Below are 20,606 nucleotides of genomic sequence, written 5' to 3' on the forward strand. Positions count from 1 at the left end.
CCTGCCTGTCACAGCCTGTCCGAGCCTGATTTCTGCTCAGGTGTGAGCTCTTTTCCATTCTGTTTGCACTCCACTTACCAAAAGAGGTTGGAGCCAGATGATTTTTCTGCAGAGGATATAATTTCAATGGAGAGAAGTGGGAGTTTGTAAAACAATCCATGGGATTAGTAGCACCTCGGCTCCTGCAGGATCTCCCCACCCCCTTCCCGAGTCTTATTTCTGTTCTTTGAAAGCTGAAATTTCCATTGCTGTTGATACCTTGCCAGGCACTCTAGCAGGGTTACTTTCCCTTGGATGCAGTTCAAGAAACCATCGTTCCTTTTCTCTATCGTTTGTCATCAAGGTGCGGGGAGTGCTTTCCCTGCACTACCCTGCTGCCTCCAGCACTGGCAAGAGTAGATGGCCATGGCTGCTCTTCAGACCCACCACACTAGAAGTGTGAATTAGAAATTATTTTGGTGGCAGGGAAGCTGAAGCATTCACGTCCTCAAGAAAATGCACTTCAACATTTAAAAAAATCTGAAGCAAAATCTGTTCAGGGTACCAGCAGAGGTCTTGGTTAAAGCCCAGCTCCACCAAAGCAGCAATCTGAAGGTGAAAGGCTCATCTTTGTGATGTGCTTTAGGTTTGTACATTTAGGCAGGAGCGGCCTAAGGACTTCCGAGAGACTCGTAGCACGACATTTTTATTTTAGTAAAAACTGCCGAAGTCAGAGGTTTTAGGTAAAAAAAATCTTGGGGCAAGGGCAGCTTCAAAATTGGGGTGGTTTGGGGTCTGCCCAGGCTGGAGCCTGCGGCAGGTCCTGCCTTCGCCGGCCGTTGTGCTCTGCCGGGTACCGTAACACAGGATGCAGTTACCAAGGGGGGGCTAGACGGGAGAGGAAACCCACCCTCCTGCTTCCCGCAGCCATGTCCTCTGCTCGGGCGCAGTCTGCTTCCTCTGGCACTGGGGATGTGTTCCAGTTTTATCGTATCTTCCTTGCTTTTAGGGTTTGGGCTAACTCTTTCACAGAATCACAGTGTGTAGATTAAAAAAACATAGTTTGTCAGAACTAAAAAAAAAAGAAAAGAAATATGTTTAGGAAGGAAAAGAAAGCGCAAGCATAGCTTTCTGCTGCTTGTAGGAGGAGCTGGCTACAGGACAGACTGTTTACTGATTTCTCCTCCATGCACATCAGTGTGATATCTTTCATCTTGGTGATGCGCATCATTTAAGTAGACTGTGTTGGCTGAACTGGTGTGTGTCTGCTTCCTGTATGTCCACCTGATTTACCTGACCTCTCGTTATCCTCTGCCTTGCCTTGTCATAATGAAACTACAACAGGTTTTAGGGTTGTTGGGAGAAAACCTGTTTTCCTAGAGAGAATATAGAGGTTCGCTGGATTTTCAGGGAAAATGTATGAGCTTTACTGACAGGAGAACCGGCAGAGCAAGTTAGCGGTGGATTTGAGATGTTAGCTTTGTGGCTTTTGTCTACCAGAGCCTGAGCAGTATTTGATGTGCAGACATGTTTTCAGACATTTCTCATAGAGAAGGTGTTGGCAGGTCTGTTGTTAACACCCTTGCCTTTAGGCCAAACTATTGAAAATTCAAGTTCAGCTTGAATCTCATTTCAATGGCTTGGAAGGCTGCAATCTGATGGGCTGAAAAATCTCGTCCAACTCCAGCCCTTATTAGGAGCTTAATCTGAAGTGCAGCCAAAGCCAAATAAGGGGGAGGGCAAAAAAAAAAGCAGTAAAATGGAACAAGAAATGTGCATCCAATTTACAGTATTCCTCTGCAACCTTAATTCAGCCCCCTGTATGCGTTACAATGCAGTTTCTAATTACAGGATCATGTATGGTTTTTTCCATGGCACCCCTGCCCTCGCTGCTCGGGGAGGGCAGTCAAGGTGGCCCAGAGAAGGATGGGGTTGTGTGTGTAGGACCTCTGCCCTGCACAGTGCAGGATTTGGAGGGAAGGGAGTGAGGCAAGTCATGGAAAAACAGCAAGGATAAAGTGATGGTTAAGGAGATGAGATTCCTGCTCTGCTTCTGCCGCAGGGCTCATGTATGGTGCTGGGTAAATAGCTTTTCATGCACAACAAGGGACTTGATTTCCTGGGTCCCCAGGCTGAGGGTTGAGTTGCAGAAGTGCCGAGTGCTCCTGCTGCAGATGATCTCATGGGAAGTTGTATGTCAAACATTTAAAATGCTGCTCGGTGCTATTTATTTTTAAAAAAGGGAGCTGTAGGCTGATTCTGGAACTGGATGCCCAGAGTTTCTCTGCACCTCTTTTCTTCGGCTATAAACCAGAGGTGTTGTGAATGTAGTTCTCTAGGATTTTATGAAAATAAATTCACGGTCTTTTGAGAAGTATCCCAGTCTGCAGCAGCAAGACGCCTTCATTTTTGCCTTGGAGCAGCACGTGAAGAGGGCTGAGTGCCATGCATGAACAACCAGTCGAAAACAAAAACTAAATAATTCCTTACTTGTTGAGCATCTTCTATTCTCGGTACTGATTGCGTCAGGACTGTATGCACACGTGGTATGTGGCCATGCTGTAAAGACCCTGCACAAGTGGACTGGATTAAAGCTACAGGGAAAACTAATTTCCAGCACATCCTAGCTTTTCAGGGCTTGGCAATTCTAATATTTTCTTAATGCAGCCCTTCAGATGTAATATGGTATAAATTACAGGACTGGGTGAGTAAGGATTTGTGTGCAGAGGGTACAGGCATCCTGTAGCAAACCTTACAGGGAGGAGGTCGAACAGCTTGATCCCGAAGGTGGTAATCCTTTTGCATTTCTGACCTGTACCAAAAAGTGTGAGGTTTTTGGATCATCCAGGAAGGACCTTGTGTGTAGTTTAGGCTGCTAGCGCCAGATGTCTGCTTTTGGCTTATCTGAACGTGGGTTTCGTTTGATCTTTAGGTTGGACCACTGTTGTGTGTTGGAGCCTCACTTGCAAAATAGCTCCTGTGTCCATTGAAGAAAGAGGTTGAGGAAGTTTTTTTTCTGTGGTTTTATGGAACTCTATACCATCGTCTGTCTCTAAGGAAGATGTGACGCACGATGGCTTTGCAACTATGCAGCTTGATGGAGAGGCACATAGCTGCGGATGCTGTCACAGGGATGCTCCAGCAAGAGGTTTGCAAAGTTGAGAGGCAGCTAGCGTCCCTCTCTCTTCTCCAATATCCTTTGGACTTTGTTCCAGCTTATCTCCTTCCCCTCAAAATGTGGATTGGGAGCTGCAAAGCTCTTTGCAAGAGGAGAAGCGTGTTTCATACCAGCCTGGCAAGAAGAGCCCCATCAGCCGTGCTGTCAGGAGGAAGGGCTGTGCTCAGCCGTGCTCCTCCTGGGCTCTGTAAGGTTTTGAACACAGCTCACTTAAATCAGCAGATGTTGTCAGGCATGCACAGGCAAAACCTTGCTCTAATTCACTAATTATAAAAATTCCTGGCAGAAGCTCCATGTGAGTCAGCTACAAAAAAATTACTTAGGAAAAACATAAGTTTATGGTATAAGGTTGACTTTAGCACACAAGAAGAAGGGAAGCTGGGGCTTTCTGTAAATCTGGTTGGTCATCCAGCTTTAGCCCACCATGTCCTTGTCTGGAGAGAGTGGCGAGGGGAGAAGCGGAGCAGCGAAAGCCCAGGGGCTCATCCCACTCTGCCCGCAGCTCTCTGAAGCTGGTGGTGTGGCAGGGGCTGGATGGAGAGTTTCCTTTCCACTGCCACAGGAGAGCCGGTGCCCAGCCCGGGAGCTGGCGTGGCTCTGGCTTGTGAATCAGGGCAAGGCAGCCCCAAAGATGGGAGGAGGCTGCTGCTGCCTGCTCGGGGTTCATGTTTGCCTTTCACCTTGCTGCACACACCAACTGGCACGGGGAACCGAGGAAACCTCAGATCCGGACAGGTCCTGAATTATCTGCAAAGGGTGTTCGCAGCGCTGTCTCCTAGGGAAGCTGCTTTTTTTTTTTTTTTTCCTTTATAAACGTTGGATTTTATTTTATTTTTGTTACAAAACCCACATAACTAATTTCCCTTGGAATCTTTTGCAGGCGTCTGCTCTGAGTGTGTTTTGGCCTCACTGCCCAGTGCTGGTTTTGAATCCCAGTCCCAGTGGTGGGAAGTTTTTAGAATTAATGCCAGTTGTATTTTTTTAATAGAATTGCAGTGTCCGCCTGTGGGTTTTAAACAAACTTCCTTGGCTTTATGTTTTGCCTGCAAGTAGCCAGTATCCAAAGGGTGTGTAGCCAACAACAGTGATTCGGCAAGGATGCAGCATTTCCCCTTTGTCAAAAATGACTTTGTATCTCTTCTTTTAATCTAGTGTGCATCTTCCCGACCCTGCTGCTGTACCTAGCTGTTCTGATCCACTGCAGCAGGCAGGATACATGCCTTTGCATGGGGCTGTGGCACAGGCTCCCAAGGGAGGTGTGTGGAAGCCCCATCAGTGAGTAATTTAAAATTACACCTGGGGAATATGGAGTAGGAAACAATCCTGCCTGGTACCTCTGCGAATGAATGCATCTTTACAGGGTTGACTTTTCAGCTGAGCAAAATGTATTTGCTTGCACTTAGCACACACTTGCGCTGAATTTTCTGCCTCCACCGGCTCCCTTTTCACTTTTGTACGTGGTTTTAGGATGTGGCTCCTGAAGCAGAAGATAATTTTTCAGGTTGTAGCACCGTCCTTTTGATCCCGACCTTCCCTTTATTTCCTTTCCAGGATGCCTTTTGTAATACAGCCTCTCTGTGCTTCCTCTGCTGCTGCTCTCCCTTGCTGACCTGCCGGCGCAGGTTTCTGGCAAGAAGGGGAGCATCTCTGTGTACCTCTCTGCCGCCGAGGCATGCCCAATGGACGCTGACATCCCTCCGTTTGATGAAACACCCAGCGCAGCCTCTCCAAACTGCCCTGTGTTGCCCAGGAGTGTCTGGGATCCAGGAGGGCTGTTTTCCCAGGAAAAAACAACTTTGCTGGGGCAGGCGGCATGCTGTGGTCAGCCCCTCACAGCCACACGTGCGTGTTACAGTGACTCTGTTGTTCAGGTGCTTCTCAGCATTTCCAATATGAAAACTAGTTTCGGCAGCACTAAGTTGTCTGCAAAGTTGCTGTTGTTTGGGTTTGTTTTTCTTTAATACACCCTTCTCCAAGGAGCTTTTAAGAACATGCAACTCCTCGGTGTCTCCAGTGCGGCAGTGATGACTGTAGCGCTCGTCAGCCGTACTTTTTATAGTCCTTTTCCCTTTGGTCAGCAGTTTTTATAGTTCTTTTCCCTTTGATGTTGGTCACTGTCAGCAAAGATGTTTGAAGGTGGTCTGATAGATAATATAAAGTATTAGTAAAGAAATGAAAAGTGAGCAGAAGACTATGCAGTGGTGGTATCAGCAGGAACACCCAGTGAAAGCAGTTGATTTTAGTGTTGAGGAAGGTCAGTATAAACATGCCTTTCACCTGGGATGGAAGAGGGAGGCAGAAATCCTGAAAATAGGTTTGTATCTGCATGAAGCTTCCATACCTTAAGAGCCATCTATATCCTAGAAGAGGCTTTTATTATTCCTTGGAATTCAGAGTTTGGAGAGCATGTGTTGGCCATGCAAACTCTCAGCTTTGCCATAAATCTGTGTTTTGGCAGTGCTTGTCCAAATGCCATATTATCCAGATAGGAATAGATAGGGGATTAAAGCAGAATCCTTTGCTATTTATGGACTCCCTTGGGGAATACGTTGAATATTCTTTTGAATCAACTAAAAGGTAACCACAACAACCCAATGCTGCACATGCTAAATCTTCCCTGTGGCCCTCCTGTAGACCTGCAGAGGGGGAACGGGGGATGCGGTGAGATATTTCAGCTTGCAGATCTGAAATCGTGTTGTTCAGGCTTTAACGATCTGCCACCTGCTGATTCCCTGGGATTCAGAACAGAATCTGGGACACGTGCTTATTTTTTTTACAAATGGGCTGGGCTTGGAGCTTTAAATCTCTCCTTTCATAAGCAAACGCGGACTTGGAAAGTATTAATTATTTTGTACTATCTGTAGCAGCATCTTTCAGTAGAAGTAGCTAAGTCCTTCCCTCCTGCTTCGCAACTGTCTTTACAAATTCAGGTCCCGTGTATCTGGGTGTCTCTGTTGGCGTGGAAGCGGAGGAGCGGGCTGGGTGTCAGCGTGCCAGACAGAGTCTGGAAGCATTCAGCGGAGCTGCTGGCTCAGACCGTCCTGATGCCCTTCAGCAAACTGAGCAGCAAGAACTTACCCGAGAAGGGCTTTTCTCCTCTTTCTGAAATTATCAGTAATCCACAGTGATGCATATGTGTGCACAGAGTTTAACCTTTTGGTCTCCAGCTCTGCCCAGTGGAGAGAGGAGGTCCTTGACCCTCCTAGAGAAAACACAGAAGACCCAGTCCAGCTGTGTTTGAGTTTTATGCTGCTGTAGAATAGTCAGTGCAGGTGGACCTCTTCCCTCACCTGCATCCTGTCAAGCAGTACAACTGAGGACCGGGCACCTGGACCCTCAGACAGTTCTTCATTTGCTCACCACCTTGCAAAACCACGTGTGTAGTTTATAACGTCCAGAGCAAATGCTATGAACTTCATAAATTGAAGACAAGGAAAGTTTTTGTGTAGGGGTGCAGATTTACAGACCAGCTGGCTCTGGTTTGGTTTCTCTGGGCTTGGGAGTTTCCTGGGTTTGGGTGCTCCTTCCAGCTGCCCAGCCCCAAGCAGCCCCTGGGGCATGCGTCTGCAAGGGGGCCAGGGCGTGCTCCTTGCCTGCTCCATGGTGGGGGAGAGCAGTGCAAAGACTGTGAAATGCTGGTTTCTCCTCTAAAACTCTCTTGCTTTTTATTCAGGAGCAGCAGGTTTGTTCTTGGGGGGAGGAGCACACCTCGCTTCCCGCATCCCCTTTGTGCAGGGCTTAATGCAGCCCATTTTTGTATGTGCTTGCTGAGAAACAGCAAAAATCAGGAGCAAGCGGATGGCCAGAGCTTTCTTTCTCCTTTACGTGCCTGTTTAATTCAATAATATCATGGCCTTGCCTTTTTGTTTACCTTAGGGTTTGTTATGACAAAGAAGATGGATTTTTCCTGGCTCTTGCATGCACAGTATGTAAACCAACACGACGCAGTACATGGTCAGCGTGTGAAGCCTGCGTGACCTGGGAACTTGGGCTGTTCTTTGGTGCACCCCGTTGACATCAACTCGTTGCACCTCTGCGACCAGGAGGCACATCTCTTCTCATGCTTGTAGCCACTTGCGCTGCTTGCCAGCACACAGGCACTCATTTCAGGTTGCTTTTTCTGGAAATAGGGGCATTTGGGAGAAGAGATACCTTTGAGGTATCTCTATCTTCACCTCTGGATTTGGCGAGTTCTTGGAAACCATGGGGAGGGAGTCTGTCTGCATCTTCATCTGGTTTTGCTCTCCCCTTTTAGTACAAACAAATTGCCCCCTGATCTTGGGATGATTTTTGTACAGACGTTTCCTCGAGTCCTGGGTTTCTGAGCCGTTATTTCCACCTAGGGAATGGGTTTTTTTTCCCCTGTGCATCCTAATTCGTGGGTGACTTCTGTAATTCATCAATGCTAGCTTGTCAGCAGAGACTTGGAATAAAAGGCTTTGTAGTGTACTGCTTAGTTGGCTGTATAAACATGAAAGTACCAGGTTTTTAACTAGCTTGTTCACATGGCTTTCCTCTGCAAAGCTTTAGCCAAAACACTCTGCTCGATAAAAGGGATGCTGAAAAAGTCCAGGTCAGGCGGAGATTGTGTGAGAAGGGGTATAACATTGATCTTTGTTTTAGTTTTACTTTTATTTCTTGTAAGTTCTCAGTAAGAGCAGGGAATGAGGATAAATTGTTTTCATCTCTTGGTGGTCAAAGATTAAGATGGATGAGGCAGTGGGCTGCCTGGAAGAAGCTGTTAAGTAAGAGCCTGGCTGTGTTCCCCCTCTCTTGCATCTTGGATGAAGTTGGCTTCCTGCTTCCCAGGCGCCCTTCCCCACCCTCCTCCTTAAATATCTGAGCTGGTGAGTGATTGCCTTGAGTTTTCTGAGCTCTTTGAACTAGAATAAATTAGAAGGGCTCTGGGGATGAGGCCTCTCATCGGTCACTTGCCTTTCACCTCTGAGGACAGGGGTTTGCATCAGGTGTGGCATTAAATGCACAGGGTTTAGTGCTCCTTAGAGCACATCCTGCTAAGCTTGCCCAAGCTGCTAGGTGTTGCGGTAGCTGGTGCAGATTCGAAAAACCAAGAGTTTTAGATCCGAGCATCATCCCATAGAGTTTAAGAGTAAAGAAAGGATGAAGGAGGCTTTGGGTAAGAGGCAGCATGGTGTTTGGGTTCAGGCTCTGGGATTTCAGGGTCTTCGTTTGCCATTCTTTGCGGAAGTTTTCATGGAACAGGAATATATCTTGTCTGCATCCCAGATTCAAATCTGCAGGGAGAAGTTTCCAGGAAACTATGGACAATATTCATCCCATTTTGGGAGAGCGCAGGAGGGGTGTACGGCTGGGAAGTGGGATTTTAGAGCTGGCCATTGTGGGAGCAAAGGCACTGCGCTCGTGGTGAGGGGTGTACCACAGCATCATCGTGCTTTAAGTATTTAGTGAATTCTGTTTGTAAAAGTGGAGTCAGTTCATTACCAAAAGCGCCTGCGGGGTTGAAAATGTGAGACCCTTGGATAGGGGAAATTGTTGTGTCGGAGCCCCAATATTTTGCCCTGTTCATGAGAAAAAAGCTGTGTTTGAGGTAGGGCAGAAGGTGTTGCTGTTTGGCACCCATGCATAGTGTAATTAGGACTCACTTTACATGGCAGATGTGAAGCTGCTGTGCTGGGGCAGAGCAGGAGCGGGGCTGGCTCTGCTCTGCCCCATAGCAGCTCCTAACCCTGCTCCGGGGCAGCCCTGCCTTGGCAAGTCCTCCCTCTCCTGCCTCTGTGGTCAGCCTCTCGTGGATGATTGAAGGGCTCCTGGCACCCATGTCCTTGCACAATACTCTCTTAGTGTTGTCATTTTGTTAATGAGCATCTGAAGATGATGCTGGCTGGGTCTGGGTGCAGGCAGGGATTGCTGGTCCCTTCTGTTCTGCTTTGCACACTCGGGCACTGATGGGAAAGGACCGTCGTGGAAATGCTCAGCTTTGCACCCGACAGACAGGGTTCTCTGGGGTGCTGCAATAGCTGGACTTGAGTTCTGAAGCACCAAGAGGATTCCCTACAGAAACACATCACTGCTATTTGCTGCTGCTGCTGGAATAGCCTCTGGTTGGCATCCTTCATAGTGTCACTAAGAGGGGACCGAAGCTTGAAGAGGCCTTTTTACTCCCTCAGCTCTTTACCCCGAGCCAAAAGCTTCAGGGTGGGGAGGAGCTGGTGGGTGCAGGCAGGTTGGGCAGGACACTGGGCACTGGCCCTCTGGTGTGGCAGGGTGGCTGCCTGCCTGCCTTCCCTGCCCTTTGATGTGCTGTGGGGTATGTAATAAGCATCTGCCCTCTAAGAGAAAACAGATTTGAGTTATAAAGTTGAAAAAAGAGGGAGCAATTTTGCTTAATCATTTTCACACAGATCCACAGGCATTTCTGTGAGAGCGAGCGGCATCTGGTTCAAGGGCAGCCTTGGCTGCTTTGAGCTCTCCTGCAGCTTCTGCAGTCTCAGGCAGAGATTGATGTTCCAGATGCTGGTCCCAATGACATGCTTATTCAGACTTCATTTTTTAAAGGAAAAAAAAAAGTAGATTATACTTTTTAAGATCATCTGAAGTATTGAGGATCTATGAACCTTCCCCCCCCCTCCTGCCTCAGAGTAGGGCACTGCAAATTATTTCCCTATTTATGAACACAGCTCAGAAAGCAGAAGGAAGTGAGCTGCCTGCTTTGGTACCTTGGTATTCACCCATTCCCTCCCTCCAGCTTCTAGTCACTGCAAGAAATACAGGATTTTTTTTATTCTCAACACAAAGCATTCATTTCAAGGAGAAAGGACTTAAATGCAGTAATGCCCCTGTGCCCTGCAAGCTGCACAGGCTGTCCTGGTTTGCGCTTTCTGGGCATCTCCAAACTTGTGTATGTGGGAAAATAACTGAGCGACAGGGAAAGTACTGGAAAACTTTGGGGATTTGATTTAAATCTGATGAAAATGCAAGGCCGCTGCCTGGTTGGCTTGTCAGCTGCCGGCACCCATCGAGGTGGCTATGAAAATGGCTGCTGTGAGTTTGCCGCTGTGGTTTGCCAAAACCAGGCTTGTCATTTCCCCATTTCCATCTATAGGGGTGTCAATGCTGCCTGCTTCCGAGAGCCTCGTGGTGGTCGGTGTGTTGTTTTGGAGGTGAAAAGGCCCTGGGAGAGACGGATGTTGCTTGCCAATGTCCCTGGATTTGGCATGAGCTCTCCCTGTGTTGCCACAGCGAGTCCCATGGGAATGAGAGTGCTTAACCATCCAGCAATCTTATCTGCTGCCTTGGCTGATGAGCTTTAATTACTGAGATCTCAACTGCTGTATTTTCCTTGGGATGCTACAGCTACGTTTGGCTCCTGGCATACCCTTTGGCTGTCCAGGAATGAGAATTTCTGATGGTGATCTGTAAAAGCTGCTCACCAAGAGAAGCAACAGCATCTTGTCCATCTCAGGAAGAGTTTGGCTGGCTGCTGGGCCGGACCCCAAAGCCCGTGGTTAGCTTTCAGCGGCATGAGCATGCGGCATCTGAGCAGACCTGCAGTCTTGGCCAGGGTAGATGTCGCAGGTTAATTTTTACCCATTTGGGGTCTGCATGCTGCATGAGATACAGAAAAAAATTCCACAAAGCAGACTGGAATTAAGCTGGAGGTTTTGTTCTCATTAGTGTAAAACCATAAAATCTGGTGCTCCTGATGTCTCTAAGGAGAGAAAGAGAATTAACTCCTGGAGAATGTAACCGGAGGATACTTAAAAGGCAAATTGTTTGCATACTTTCTTTAAAATTTGCATGAGTGTAGTAAAAGGTCATCATAACTGCAGAGTCTCCTCCTCAGATCCTCTCATGCCGGTGGCTGATTGCAAGAGCCTGTTGCTAAGTGTTCCTGGAAACGGAATAAAGATGAAGCAAGATAATTGAACAAGAAGGAGGGAGAGGGGGGGAAAAGCTTGGAGCTCACAGCCGAACCGCAGGGCTGCCAAACGAGATGAGCATGTTGGAGTTTGACTCAGTGGCTGCATTTAATCAGTTCTGACCCAGGGGTAGAGAAGGGGTGACCAAGCCTGAAACTTCGTGGCAGATCCTTGGAAAAAGCCGCTTGGACGCAAGCGGATAATTTGCTTACGTTTCCCGTGGCTCATCCAACTCCAAACACATTGCTTCCTAGCATTGAGGCTGGAGTGGGGATGGGAAGGCAGACCGTGCTCCCATCGTGCTCTGTGCTCTTTTCCTGGATAAAATCTCTGTTCCTGCAGTGTGCATTTTGTTAGCTGGGGATCTTTTTCTGGATGCTCAGCAATCACGGAAAGCAACAGGATAAAATGAGAACACAAACAAATCCAGATCTTGACTAAGGCAGAAAGCCTTCAACTCCAGATGACTTGAGGGGTATTCTCTGCCCATCTCAGGTGAGGCTTCCCTCTGAGGAAACAACTGATGGTTGTTTCGTATGTTGCAGAATCAAATAAACCCCTGATGCCGCTCCTTTTTATTGCTGAAAAGACAAGGAAGCAAAACTTCCTCCTTAACTTTGGTCTTTCTCTAGTTGAAGCTCTTGTAAAAAACACCAGACTTTCTCCACCCCCATGGATCGATTTCCTGGAAACAGTTTTAATAACTGTTTCTGGAGTGATTTTTATCATCCCAGAGCATTTTACAAACTCTGAATATAGTAACAGCTGAAATACAGCCACATCTGAGGAAGGTCACTGCCAGTGCACAGCAGTCTTCAGTGTTTTATAAAAGAACACACAATCGGCTCTTCCTTTTGCATGGAATCTCCCTTATTCCCACCAAAAAGACGAGGTAGCACTCCTGCCGTCCAGCCATCTGCGTCACCTCCTGGTTCGCCATCAACTCGAAGCCCCTGTGGCAGAGCAGGTGCCGGGCATCCTTGCCTCACTGAAGCCTGTGATTTCCAAGCCTCCCCCTCCAGCTGGGGCTGGCTGTCAGCAAGAGGGAATTAATACACCGCATCTTATCTGACATTTTGAATGCTCCTGTGGGATTTGCATTGTCATCGGTTCTTGGCAGCAACCTCTCGTTTCGCTGTGGCTGCCTTCGTGCCGTGCCCGGGGCGGCGGGAGGGATGCCGTGCCCAAGGCTCGCTCGCACCAGGGGTCGGTCCTGCCTTCCCGGTGCTGTATTTCATCCATGTGCTGACTCACGGGCTCTCACCCCTTTGAGAAACTATATATTTTGTGACTTCCGTCAGTCAAGTCAGGATGTAGCTGGAGCTTTTGACCTTGCTACTGATTTATCACCGGCCCTGTTCGTCTTTTTAATTGGTTTGGCAGTTGCAAGACGTGCCGCTCAAGCTTGAAAATAAAGAAGAGGGAGCCCCAGCCTGCTGTCTCGTTCCTCCCCGGTCAAGGGCTCTGGAGCTGGGGGCCTCTTGTGTCTTGGTGCTGGGTTTCGTGGGACGGATCGGGTTCCCTCGCTTGCCCTGCACCTGGCCCACCATGTGTGTGTGTCGTAAACCCCACATCCCCTCAGCCCTGTCTGCCTGGCCCCCTCCGGGCTTGCCTGGCACTGGTTGTCCCTCCCCATCCCAGCAGCTGGAAATGACTTTTGCAAGTGCCTCTCTGCTCTGCCTCCATGCCTGGCCCAAACCGTGTCTCTGCTCCTTCCCCCAGCCCTCCCGATTTCCCCGTCCCTCTGCCTCCTCCTCGCAGCTAACGCCACTGGCTTTGCTGGAGCACAGCTCGATGGGAAAGCCCCTCTGCAAAGGAGCAGTTGGGGAAATGGCTTCTCCGGCCTCCCGCCTGCTGGCTTGTGCTGCATTTGAGATGTTAGTGCATCTAAGCTGTGGTCAGCTTTGTTCTGCTCCAGGTTTTTAATGTGTGCAGGTGATTATTGCAAATGCGGGACTCACAGTGGTGTTCTCCTGTGTAGGCATTAGTGGCTCGGTGTTGGGCAGGTTTATGTTCCCAGCCTGCAGCCTTTCTGTAGAGGGGCGAGTGTTGGTCTGGGGAGCAGGAGGAAGAGAAGTGCTCGGCAGGAGAGCATTTTCCAGGCAACCTGGCCCATTACATCTGTCCTGCCTGTGTCATGAGTCTGTCTGATGGTGTTCCCTGCACAGTACCCAGCGCTGGCTCAGGCCACCGTGGCTCTGGGGCTCAGCTGTGCTTGTGAATTGTATTAAGAGGACATGGAGGCCCTGAGAGCATGTCATCATTGGTGGTTTAGCCCAGAGCAGTTTCAGCAGTGGGATGCTTGCACAGGACAAATTTTAATGGCTCCAGAGGAGAAATCTGCAAGCGCCGCAGCTGCGCTGGGTCGGCGCGGGCTGCGGGGACCCCCTTCCACCCCAGGAGCCGAGGAGGAGTGGGATAACTCTGAGCTGTCACTGGTGGGGATTGCTCTTTCCAGCTGGAGCTTGAGAGCACCTGGGTCTGGTTAGCTCCTGGCTTATTTTGACCTGAGTGCGGTTACGGAGTGAATCCCTCAAGCTGTGCTGCCCTTCCAAGCTGCGAGCAAAGTCCGTTGCCTGTCTTGCATGCAAAGCGCAGAGCTGCCCCGGCAGCGTGGGCTGCGAGCAGGCGCCGGGGCTGTGGTTATGGCCTTTCTAGCTCTGCAGCTGTGTAACCTTTGCATGAAAATCCTCCTTGGATTGCAAACCAGGAGTGCTGCCAGACTGAGATTCAATGCTGTCGGCTCTGAGACACCAAGATAGATGTGGCTGTAGGGAGGGCCAGACCAACCAGTGCATCCTCTCCTGAGATCAGCTGGAGGAAAGTAGTTGCTTTTAAATAGTCTGAGTATTTGCAGTGATGCAAGTGCTGTGTTGAGCAGAGGTTTTTGTAATGAAGTGTCAGCAGTGATGCTATGGATGAGCTATTGCATTTCAAAAGGCGCTGCGTAATGAGCAGGTTTCCCATCTAGTGGGTGCATCAGCAGCAGGCACAAGCGGGTATTTGCAGATGTCTTGGTAGTTTTACAAGGGTCTCCGATGTTGCTGATCTGGGGGATGTCCTGGTGCTGGTGTGTCCTGGGGACATCACTGCTCATGAAGCTCCTGGCGCTACGGCATCCTGAAGCCCTCGCTCCCCTGGGTGCATTACAGTGCTAACAAATACTGTATTGTTTTCGAGCATTTTGTTGGTCTGATTGTGTAAGGTTCCCTTTCGGATTAACCACTGAAAACAAAACAGAAACCATACTAATACCTCATTGTGTGCCTTAAACAAACAAAAAAAATCCTGATTTCCCTGCAGCTTTAAAAGGCTTTTGTGTTTGGTGGGAACTCTGTCTAAACTCGAGGCTTTCTAGAGGTGTTTGTTTCTTAATGATCCGGGATTGCAAGGCGTTTAACCTCAAGATTACTACCAGCACTTGATGCCGGCTGCCTTCGAGCGAACAGTAGCAGCAAAAGCAAAGGCGGTGGGTAGGAAACCCAGGCTGTAATGTGCGGCGGTTCTGGCAGCTGTCCCGCTTCCAATGACAGATGAGACTGGGGACCAAGAGAGACCCTGAACTTCGATTCAACGTCCCAGGCTGCCACCCCACCCCTTGCCTTTCCTATAAACAGATGGAAAAATATCCCTTCCCCATAGAGAGAGAGAAATTATTATTTTTTCTTATTACCTTTGTGTTTACATAGCTGTTTCTTACTTAGTGCTAGTCATTTGGGGGCGTAATTTATAGGGGCCACGTATGATACACTTCTACATATGTCTTAAATTTTTCCCACAAACACTTTAACTCCCTCCATCCTCACTGCTTTTTATGTGTTTGTCTTGCTGTCTTTCTTACCTACCAGGAAAGTGTGAAAAAACGCCAGTGAAAACAGGTAACAGAAGGTGGGTTCAAGGTGCTGGCAGACCCTCTGGGTTCTGCACCCATCTTTGTACAAGCCCCGTGCCCCTATTCTCCGGGGGGCAAAGGGAGAGTGCTTGGACCAAAGCAGAACTGCAGAGAGAAAAAATGTTTATGACATATCTTGAGATGCTCACGTGCAAGCCTCCTTTTAAAGGGTAAAGCAAGGCATGCACATGGAGAAAAAAAACCCATTTATTGGAAATGCACGGAGGTGTATTTCCTAGTCCTGGGTACAACGCTGCATCCTTAAATTCTGCATCGTCTTCAGGCTGTTGAATACAATTTGAGGAACACTTGGGAAAAAAAGACGTTTATAAAAGACATCCTCATGGTGTTGATAGACCAGCCTGTCTGTAGCATCCTCCCTGCGTGATTTGCTGCCTTCGTTGTTATCTGTATGTTTAGACAAATGCTACTTTGCCCTGATCCTGGGATCAAATCAAGCTGCCCACCCAGTGCTGCTTTGAAACTTGCACGTATAAAACAACTAGGCCACCTCCAGTGTCAGCTCTGGGCCCTGGGGCTTTGCTCTCCGTAGATCATGTTAACTGCTCTTCAGTTGTGCTCAAATTAAATGTTTTCCTATCAGATGTGGGCTGCGGAGGATCCAGCCTGTCAGCCTGCATGTGCGTCAGGAGGAGAGGAGGCAGCTTGTGCTCCGAGCCAGGCGCGCACGCCAGCCATATGCTACTTTGCCCTCAAATAAAATGCTCAGCTCGCAGTCGGTTGGACGGCTTAGCCCGGGAAATTGCAAAGAGTAACGGTGCCGGTGCTGGGCGACCAGGGTGGTAAGAGGAAGAAAACAGGAGGAAGCGAGGGGGCCGGGACGTGAGGTTGGGCTGGCCCAGGTCCCTCACCCCGGGGCTTTGGCTGCGGAGCTCCTTGGGGGAACAAAGAGCAGCCCTCCGCTGGTGGCCGCCTTGCCAGAAAACCCTGTGGAGAGGATTTCCTTCCGCTTCGGCTCCAAAGCTTTCACCGTTGTGTTTTGTGGCTGGGAAGAGCAAAAGCCCGGGGTTGCAAGCTGGCTCCTGCCAGGGTCTCCCCTGCCCCCCTGCCGGCTGCAGGGCAATGCAAGTGGCTGCAAGCCAGACCGTGCTGTGCCGGTCTCCCACCATGGACTCACAGCAAAGAGAGGATGGAGGTGACAAGCAGGACTTTTGATTTGATTTGTTTATTTTTTGCTTGCACAGAGTCATATTGCTAGAATGTGACTGGTGGGGGGAGCATCTGCAGCAGGCGCTGCCGGGCTGAGTGCTGGGGCAAACTGGTCCTAAGGTTGGTTTTAACTGGGCTTTCTCCCATCATAGGCAGCGTGGGGGCAGAAGGGAATGATAACACAGTAGCCTGGCTGTCCACCGCTCCATGTGTGCCAGCAGCTCCGGTGCCCTGTGTTGTCAGTCTCAGCCATTCACATCAATCTTGTTTATTGCAATTCCAAATCCTCCCTCCTCAACTCATTAATGTTCTCAGAGCAGACGTCTCCCTCACCATTGTATTTTGTAATTAGATTTTGATTTGCTTTCAGAGAGAAACAGCAGCACAATAGACATTAATTTATCCCAAGCCTCGCTTGGTCTCCTCTGTGTCGCAAGGTCAGATCTTGGTGTGCACCATCTGCCCTTGACGCCTCCCCCACTATTCGGCTGCGTGTCATTCCCGCACTGCATCCCCTTTCATTTAAGGGGGTTCCCTTCTGCACGAAGGGAAAGGAGCGGTGAGGGAGGGCTGGAAGAGGAGCCTTCGCTCGAGCTGAGCTTGAATCGCAGGGACAGGCGTGACCTGGATTTAAATCGACGGGGCGAGGGAGCAGCCTGTTCTGCAGCCCCGTGCCTGCTGTCTGCAGAGCCTGGGTGGCCCCTGGTGCTTGTAAACCCTTTAAGGCACGATGTAAAAGCCGCAATTTAACACTGCGAGCGAGGATAGAGAGGTCCCATGCAGCGCCAGACTGTGGGAGCAGAGCGGTGGGGATGGCTGTGGCTGTCTCGCCAGCCCGGAGCCGGTCTGCGCAGCGGAGCTGGAGGCAGAGCTGGGAAATGGGCTCTGCTGGTCCCTGTAGCCCTGGACCAACGGCGCTTTTCCACCCGAGCGCTGCTTGTGAGTTCCTCAGACAGACTTCATGTTTCAGCCTATGGCTCTGGAATGAGAGACTGGCAAGGGCAGAGCTCATGTCTGTAATGGAAACCCTGCTGTGCTCTTGCACGGGCACTCATGGGGCTGCTGGAAAGCGGGGTCTTTCCAACGCCTCACTGGAGGAATTGCCCAGACCCTGGGAGTGTTGCCTCCAAGGGTGGATTTTTAGAAGAAAAGTGGCTTTGCATGTCATTTAGCAGAAAGCAGCAGCCGTCCACATTGGGAACATGTTCTTTATTGCTGAGGGATCTGCTTTTGAGGTTTTAAACCAGCTTTGTCTGGCTGTTGCTGGTCAGGGTGGAAGTGTGGGTTGCAAGATGAGCAGAGGCAATGTCTGCCCTGCTGCTGGCATGGGCCGGTGCCTCTGAAACCTCCATGTCTCCCGGGTGGAGGCAGCTCCGTATCCCATGGAGGATGGAGGTGTGAGAGCTTTTATGGTCCAGGTTCACACAACAGCAGAGAAACGCAGCCTCCAACGAGGGTGGGAGGACCACTTTCCCACCAGCCAGGGCTCATTTCACTGCAAGCAGTTGTGCTTTATCTTTGCCAGTGTTAACTGCTGCAGCTCAGGATTTATGTTAGTAAGTGAATGTGACCAAGGGCTGATAAATCAATCAGCACAACCAAAAATAGCGCCCAGCAGCTGTTGGAAGTAGGGAATCCCTTCCCCACCAGTACCTGCAGAGCAGGAGAGGATTTCATCTGCCCCAGCTGGGTGCCAGCCCTGTGCAGAAGCAGCCGTGCGCTGCCGGGGAGACCTCTCATCTGACACCTTTATCTGGAAAAATTACTGCGGCTGCCTGCAAACTTCTCTCCAATGTGCCTCTCAGCCAAGCATTTCCCAGTCACCAAGGTGGGGGAAATAACTGAGCCAGCCGCTGGTGCGGAGAGCAGCTTTGTGACCGATGCTGTGCGCTGCTGCATGGCCTGACGTCTTGGGATCACCTCAGACCTCAAATAATAAGTGATCGTTTTAAGGCCTCTCGTGGCTGATCATGGGTGGAGTTGCAGAGGGAGCCCAGGGCTGCGGTTTCCAGGTCCTCCAGGACAGCGTGGTGATGCTTTGCGTAGGGATAAGGTTACCAGAGGAATCTGGTGACTCCGTTTTTTCCACTGGCCTGCTGTACTTAACCACCTGCACAGGAGCCAGAGAGGTTTCCGTGAAGCTGATCAGCCTGTATGGCATCTTGCAAGGGGGTGTATTTCCTCGGTCCTTCTCCAGCGGGCGTCTTGGGGTGAGTATTGAGTTTAGCAGGCGTCCAGCCTGAACCAGGAGCGAAGGGCGCTCTGAGAGGATCAGCTGCTTTCGGGCTGAATAGTCCATGGATTATTTCCACATCTGTGTTAGCTTTGGCTCAATCCCACAGATTTGCAACAGCTGTTGGGAAGCAGAGCAGAGATCCCCTCTTTAAATGGATGATCAAATCCTCAGAGTGTGGACTATGTTATTTCTATGTCATCCTCTTCACGGCAGGAAAAACAGCTTTTAAAAGTTGCTGAGGCAGCACTCTGCCCTGCTGCCTGAGCTATCATCCCATCATCCTGTGGTTTCAGAGCAAGTTGTAATCTGCTTTCCGCATCCCACGCCCAGCCCGACACAGGATCCTTTGCGAGGTGCGCGGTTGGGCAGGTACTTGTACGAGGGATGCCTTTTTTCTCCTGGGCTCCCCTTCCTGCATGGACCACAACAAGCAGGTTTATGCTGAGCAAGACCAAGGAGGAGCTCATCTCCTTTCCAGAGTCTGCATGCGTGCAAAGCCTCGGCATTTTACCCTGAGAAAAATTATACGGTGCAATAGTTTGCCACAAAACAGGTTAGGTCATCCTGGTGTTCAGAGGCTTTAGGTGGAGATCAGATGTCTTTGCTGGAAGCTGCAGTTCAGCTGTGAAATAGTGGTGTGGTGTGGGAATCCCATAGTGAACCATCTTATCCAAAAAGCCCAGCTAAAATGAACCAGACCTATTTCCTATCAAGGTTCTGCTCTTTTAGGTCAGACCTGCAGTAAAAGGAGCCATCAGGCTTCCTTCAGAAGTGTCTGACAGGCTTTGGAAAGCCAAGCCTGGCTGAAGGGGCCAGGGCGGTGGGAACAGTGCTAGAGCCTGGCACTCGTCCTGTAGCGCATGCATTTCTCATTCCCCATCAGCTTTCCTAGCGCACAGAGAATCATCAAACCAAACTGCTCCCGCTTTAAACAGCACGTTCATGTACTTTCTGATACAGACAGTGAAATTAATATATTTAGTGAGTCGAGACCATTAATTTGCAATTCAAGCCTTTTATAACCAGGCTTAAAATGGCAACCCAGTTCCAGTCTTCTTACGTGCAATTGTCGTGTTTGTTCATCCGTGTTGTATGATGGGTTTCAACGATAACCCAGGCAGCACATATGTTGCACATAGACGCCGAGCAGCGCTTACTATGAAGCTCTGAACGTTTGGCGTGACCTGGGGTGGCTGGGTAGTGGTGTCTGGGAGCTGCATGATGCTTGCAGCTTTTGCAAAGATGCAAGGTTAAACCTGGCCATTCTGGTTGCTTTTTCTCATTTGCCGAAGGTGTGACTGAGTGTGACATGATGTTCATTGGGTTCAAGTCTCAGAGCCTGGTGATGGACATGCTCCCCCAGCAGCAGCAGATGTCACACTGACCTTTTTTGATGCTCTTTGATCCTTTCGACACACACCTAGCTTCAGCCTTGCTTGAGGCATTCTCCTGTGGACCCTCAATGATGAGTTAGAAGTGGCAACCCTCCATTTCATGGGGACACAGTATCTGGATTGCAGATTACCCGTACCACAGACGTCTGGGCAGCCAAGACTAGTCTCTGCAAAGGCAGTTTGGGCCCAGTGGGGCCTGATGGCATACACGTCCTGAGAAGACCCAGGGCTAGTTGTTGGCAAGAGCTGCCAGCTGCTGGACCCCGTAGACTGCTTGGAGCCAGCCATACACCGCTTGCTCCAGTGCTGCCAGCGAGAGCGGGTTTGGTTTGGTCTTACCCCTTATCTGAGGTGTCCCAGCCCCATCCCTCTGAGCACAGTGAGCTGATGCAGCCTCTTGGCTCTGGAGTGCAGACCCTGCCGCTTCCCCAGCCAAGCAAAACTGCCACGACCCGCCGTAGTGCCCCAAGGGGAGTGCTGCCCATATACAAAGGGCTTGGCAAAATGAAGTGTAATGTAAGGAACTATTTAAGGAGAAGGATCCAATTGCTAGTTGTAATTTCCTCATTGTTTGCAACACCCTCTTAAATGCCTGTGATCCTTATAAAGAGCTTTTCCCCACCCTTTAAACTTCACAGAAGTGGATTTTACCTTCTGTGGTTTGTACACACTCATTGTGAGGGGGCTGGTTTGCATCTAGTATGATTTCTTTTTCCTTTTTCATGCCCAAGGCCATTTGGTTTGTGAATCAGCATTATCAATGAGCCTGCTTGTCCCAAGAAATATGTCTATTGGAGATCGAAGGCTGGTGGGCAGAACACAAAGCGTTGCCTTTCTCTGGGTCCTAGTAGATGGA

At 49.6% G+C, this 20,606-nt stretch overlaps 1 protein-coding gene across 3 annotated transcripts in view; it reads left to right on the top strand.

Annotated features, from left to right (window-relative positions):
* Positions 1-20,606, top strand: part of NXN (nucleoredoxin) — a 53,863-nt gene that overhangs the window by 16,179 nt on the left and 17,078 nt on the right. Inside the window, exon 1 of one of the 3 annotated variants that reach the window (XM_072881804.1) lies at positions 3,038-3,127. The exons of the other annotated variants lie outside the window; for them this stretch is intronic. Coding sequence (XP_072737905.1) covers positions 3,053-3,127 — 75 coding nt within the window. The 5' untranslated portion in view covers positions 3,038-3,052. Of the gene's footprint in view, positions 1-3,037; positions 3,128-20,606 lie in introns of those variants that run through there. 3 annotated transcript variants of the gene reach the window in all.

The sequence above is a fragment of the Ciconia boyciana genome, chromosome 17, assembly GCF_034638445.1.
Source record: "Ciconia boyciana chromosome 17, ASM3463844v1, whole genome shotgun sequence".
In the NCBI taxonomy this organism is placed as follows: Eukaryota; Metazoa; Chordata; class Aves; order Ciconiiformes; family Ciconiidae; genus Ciconia; species Ciconia boyciana.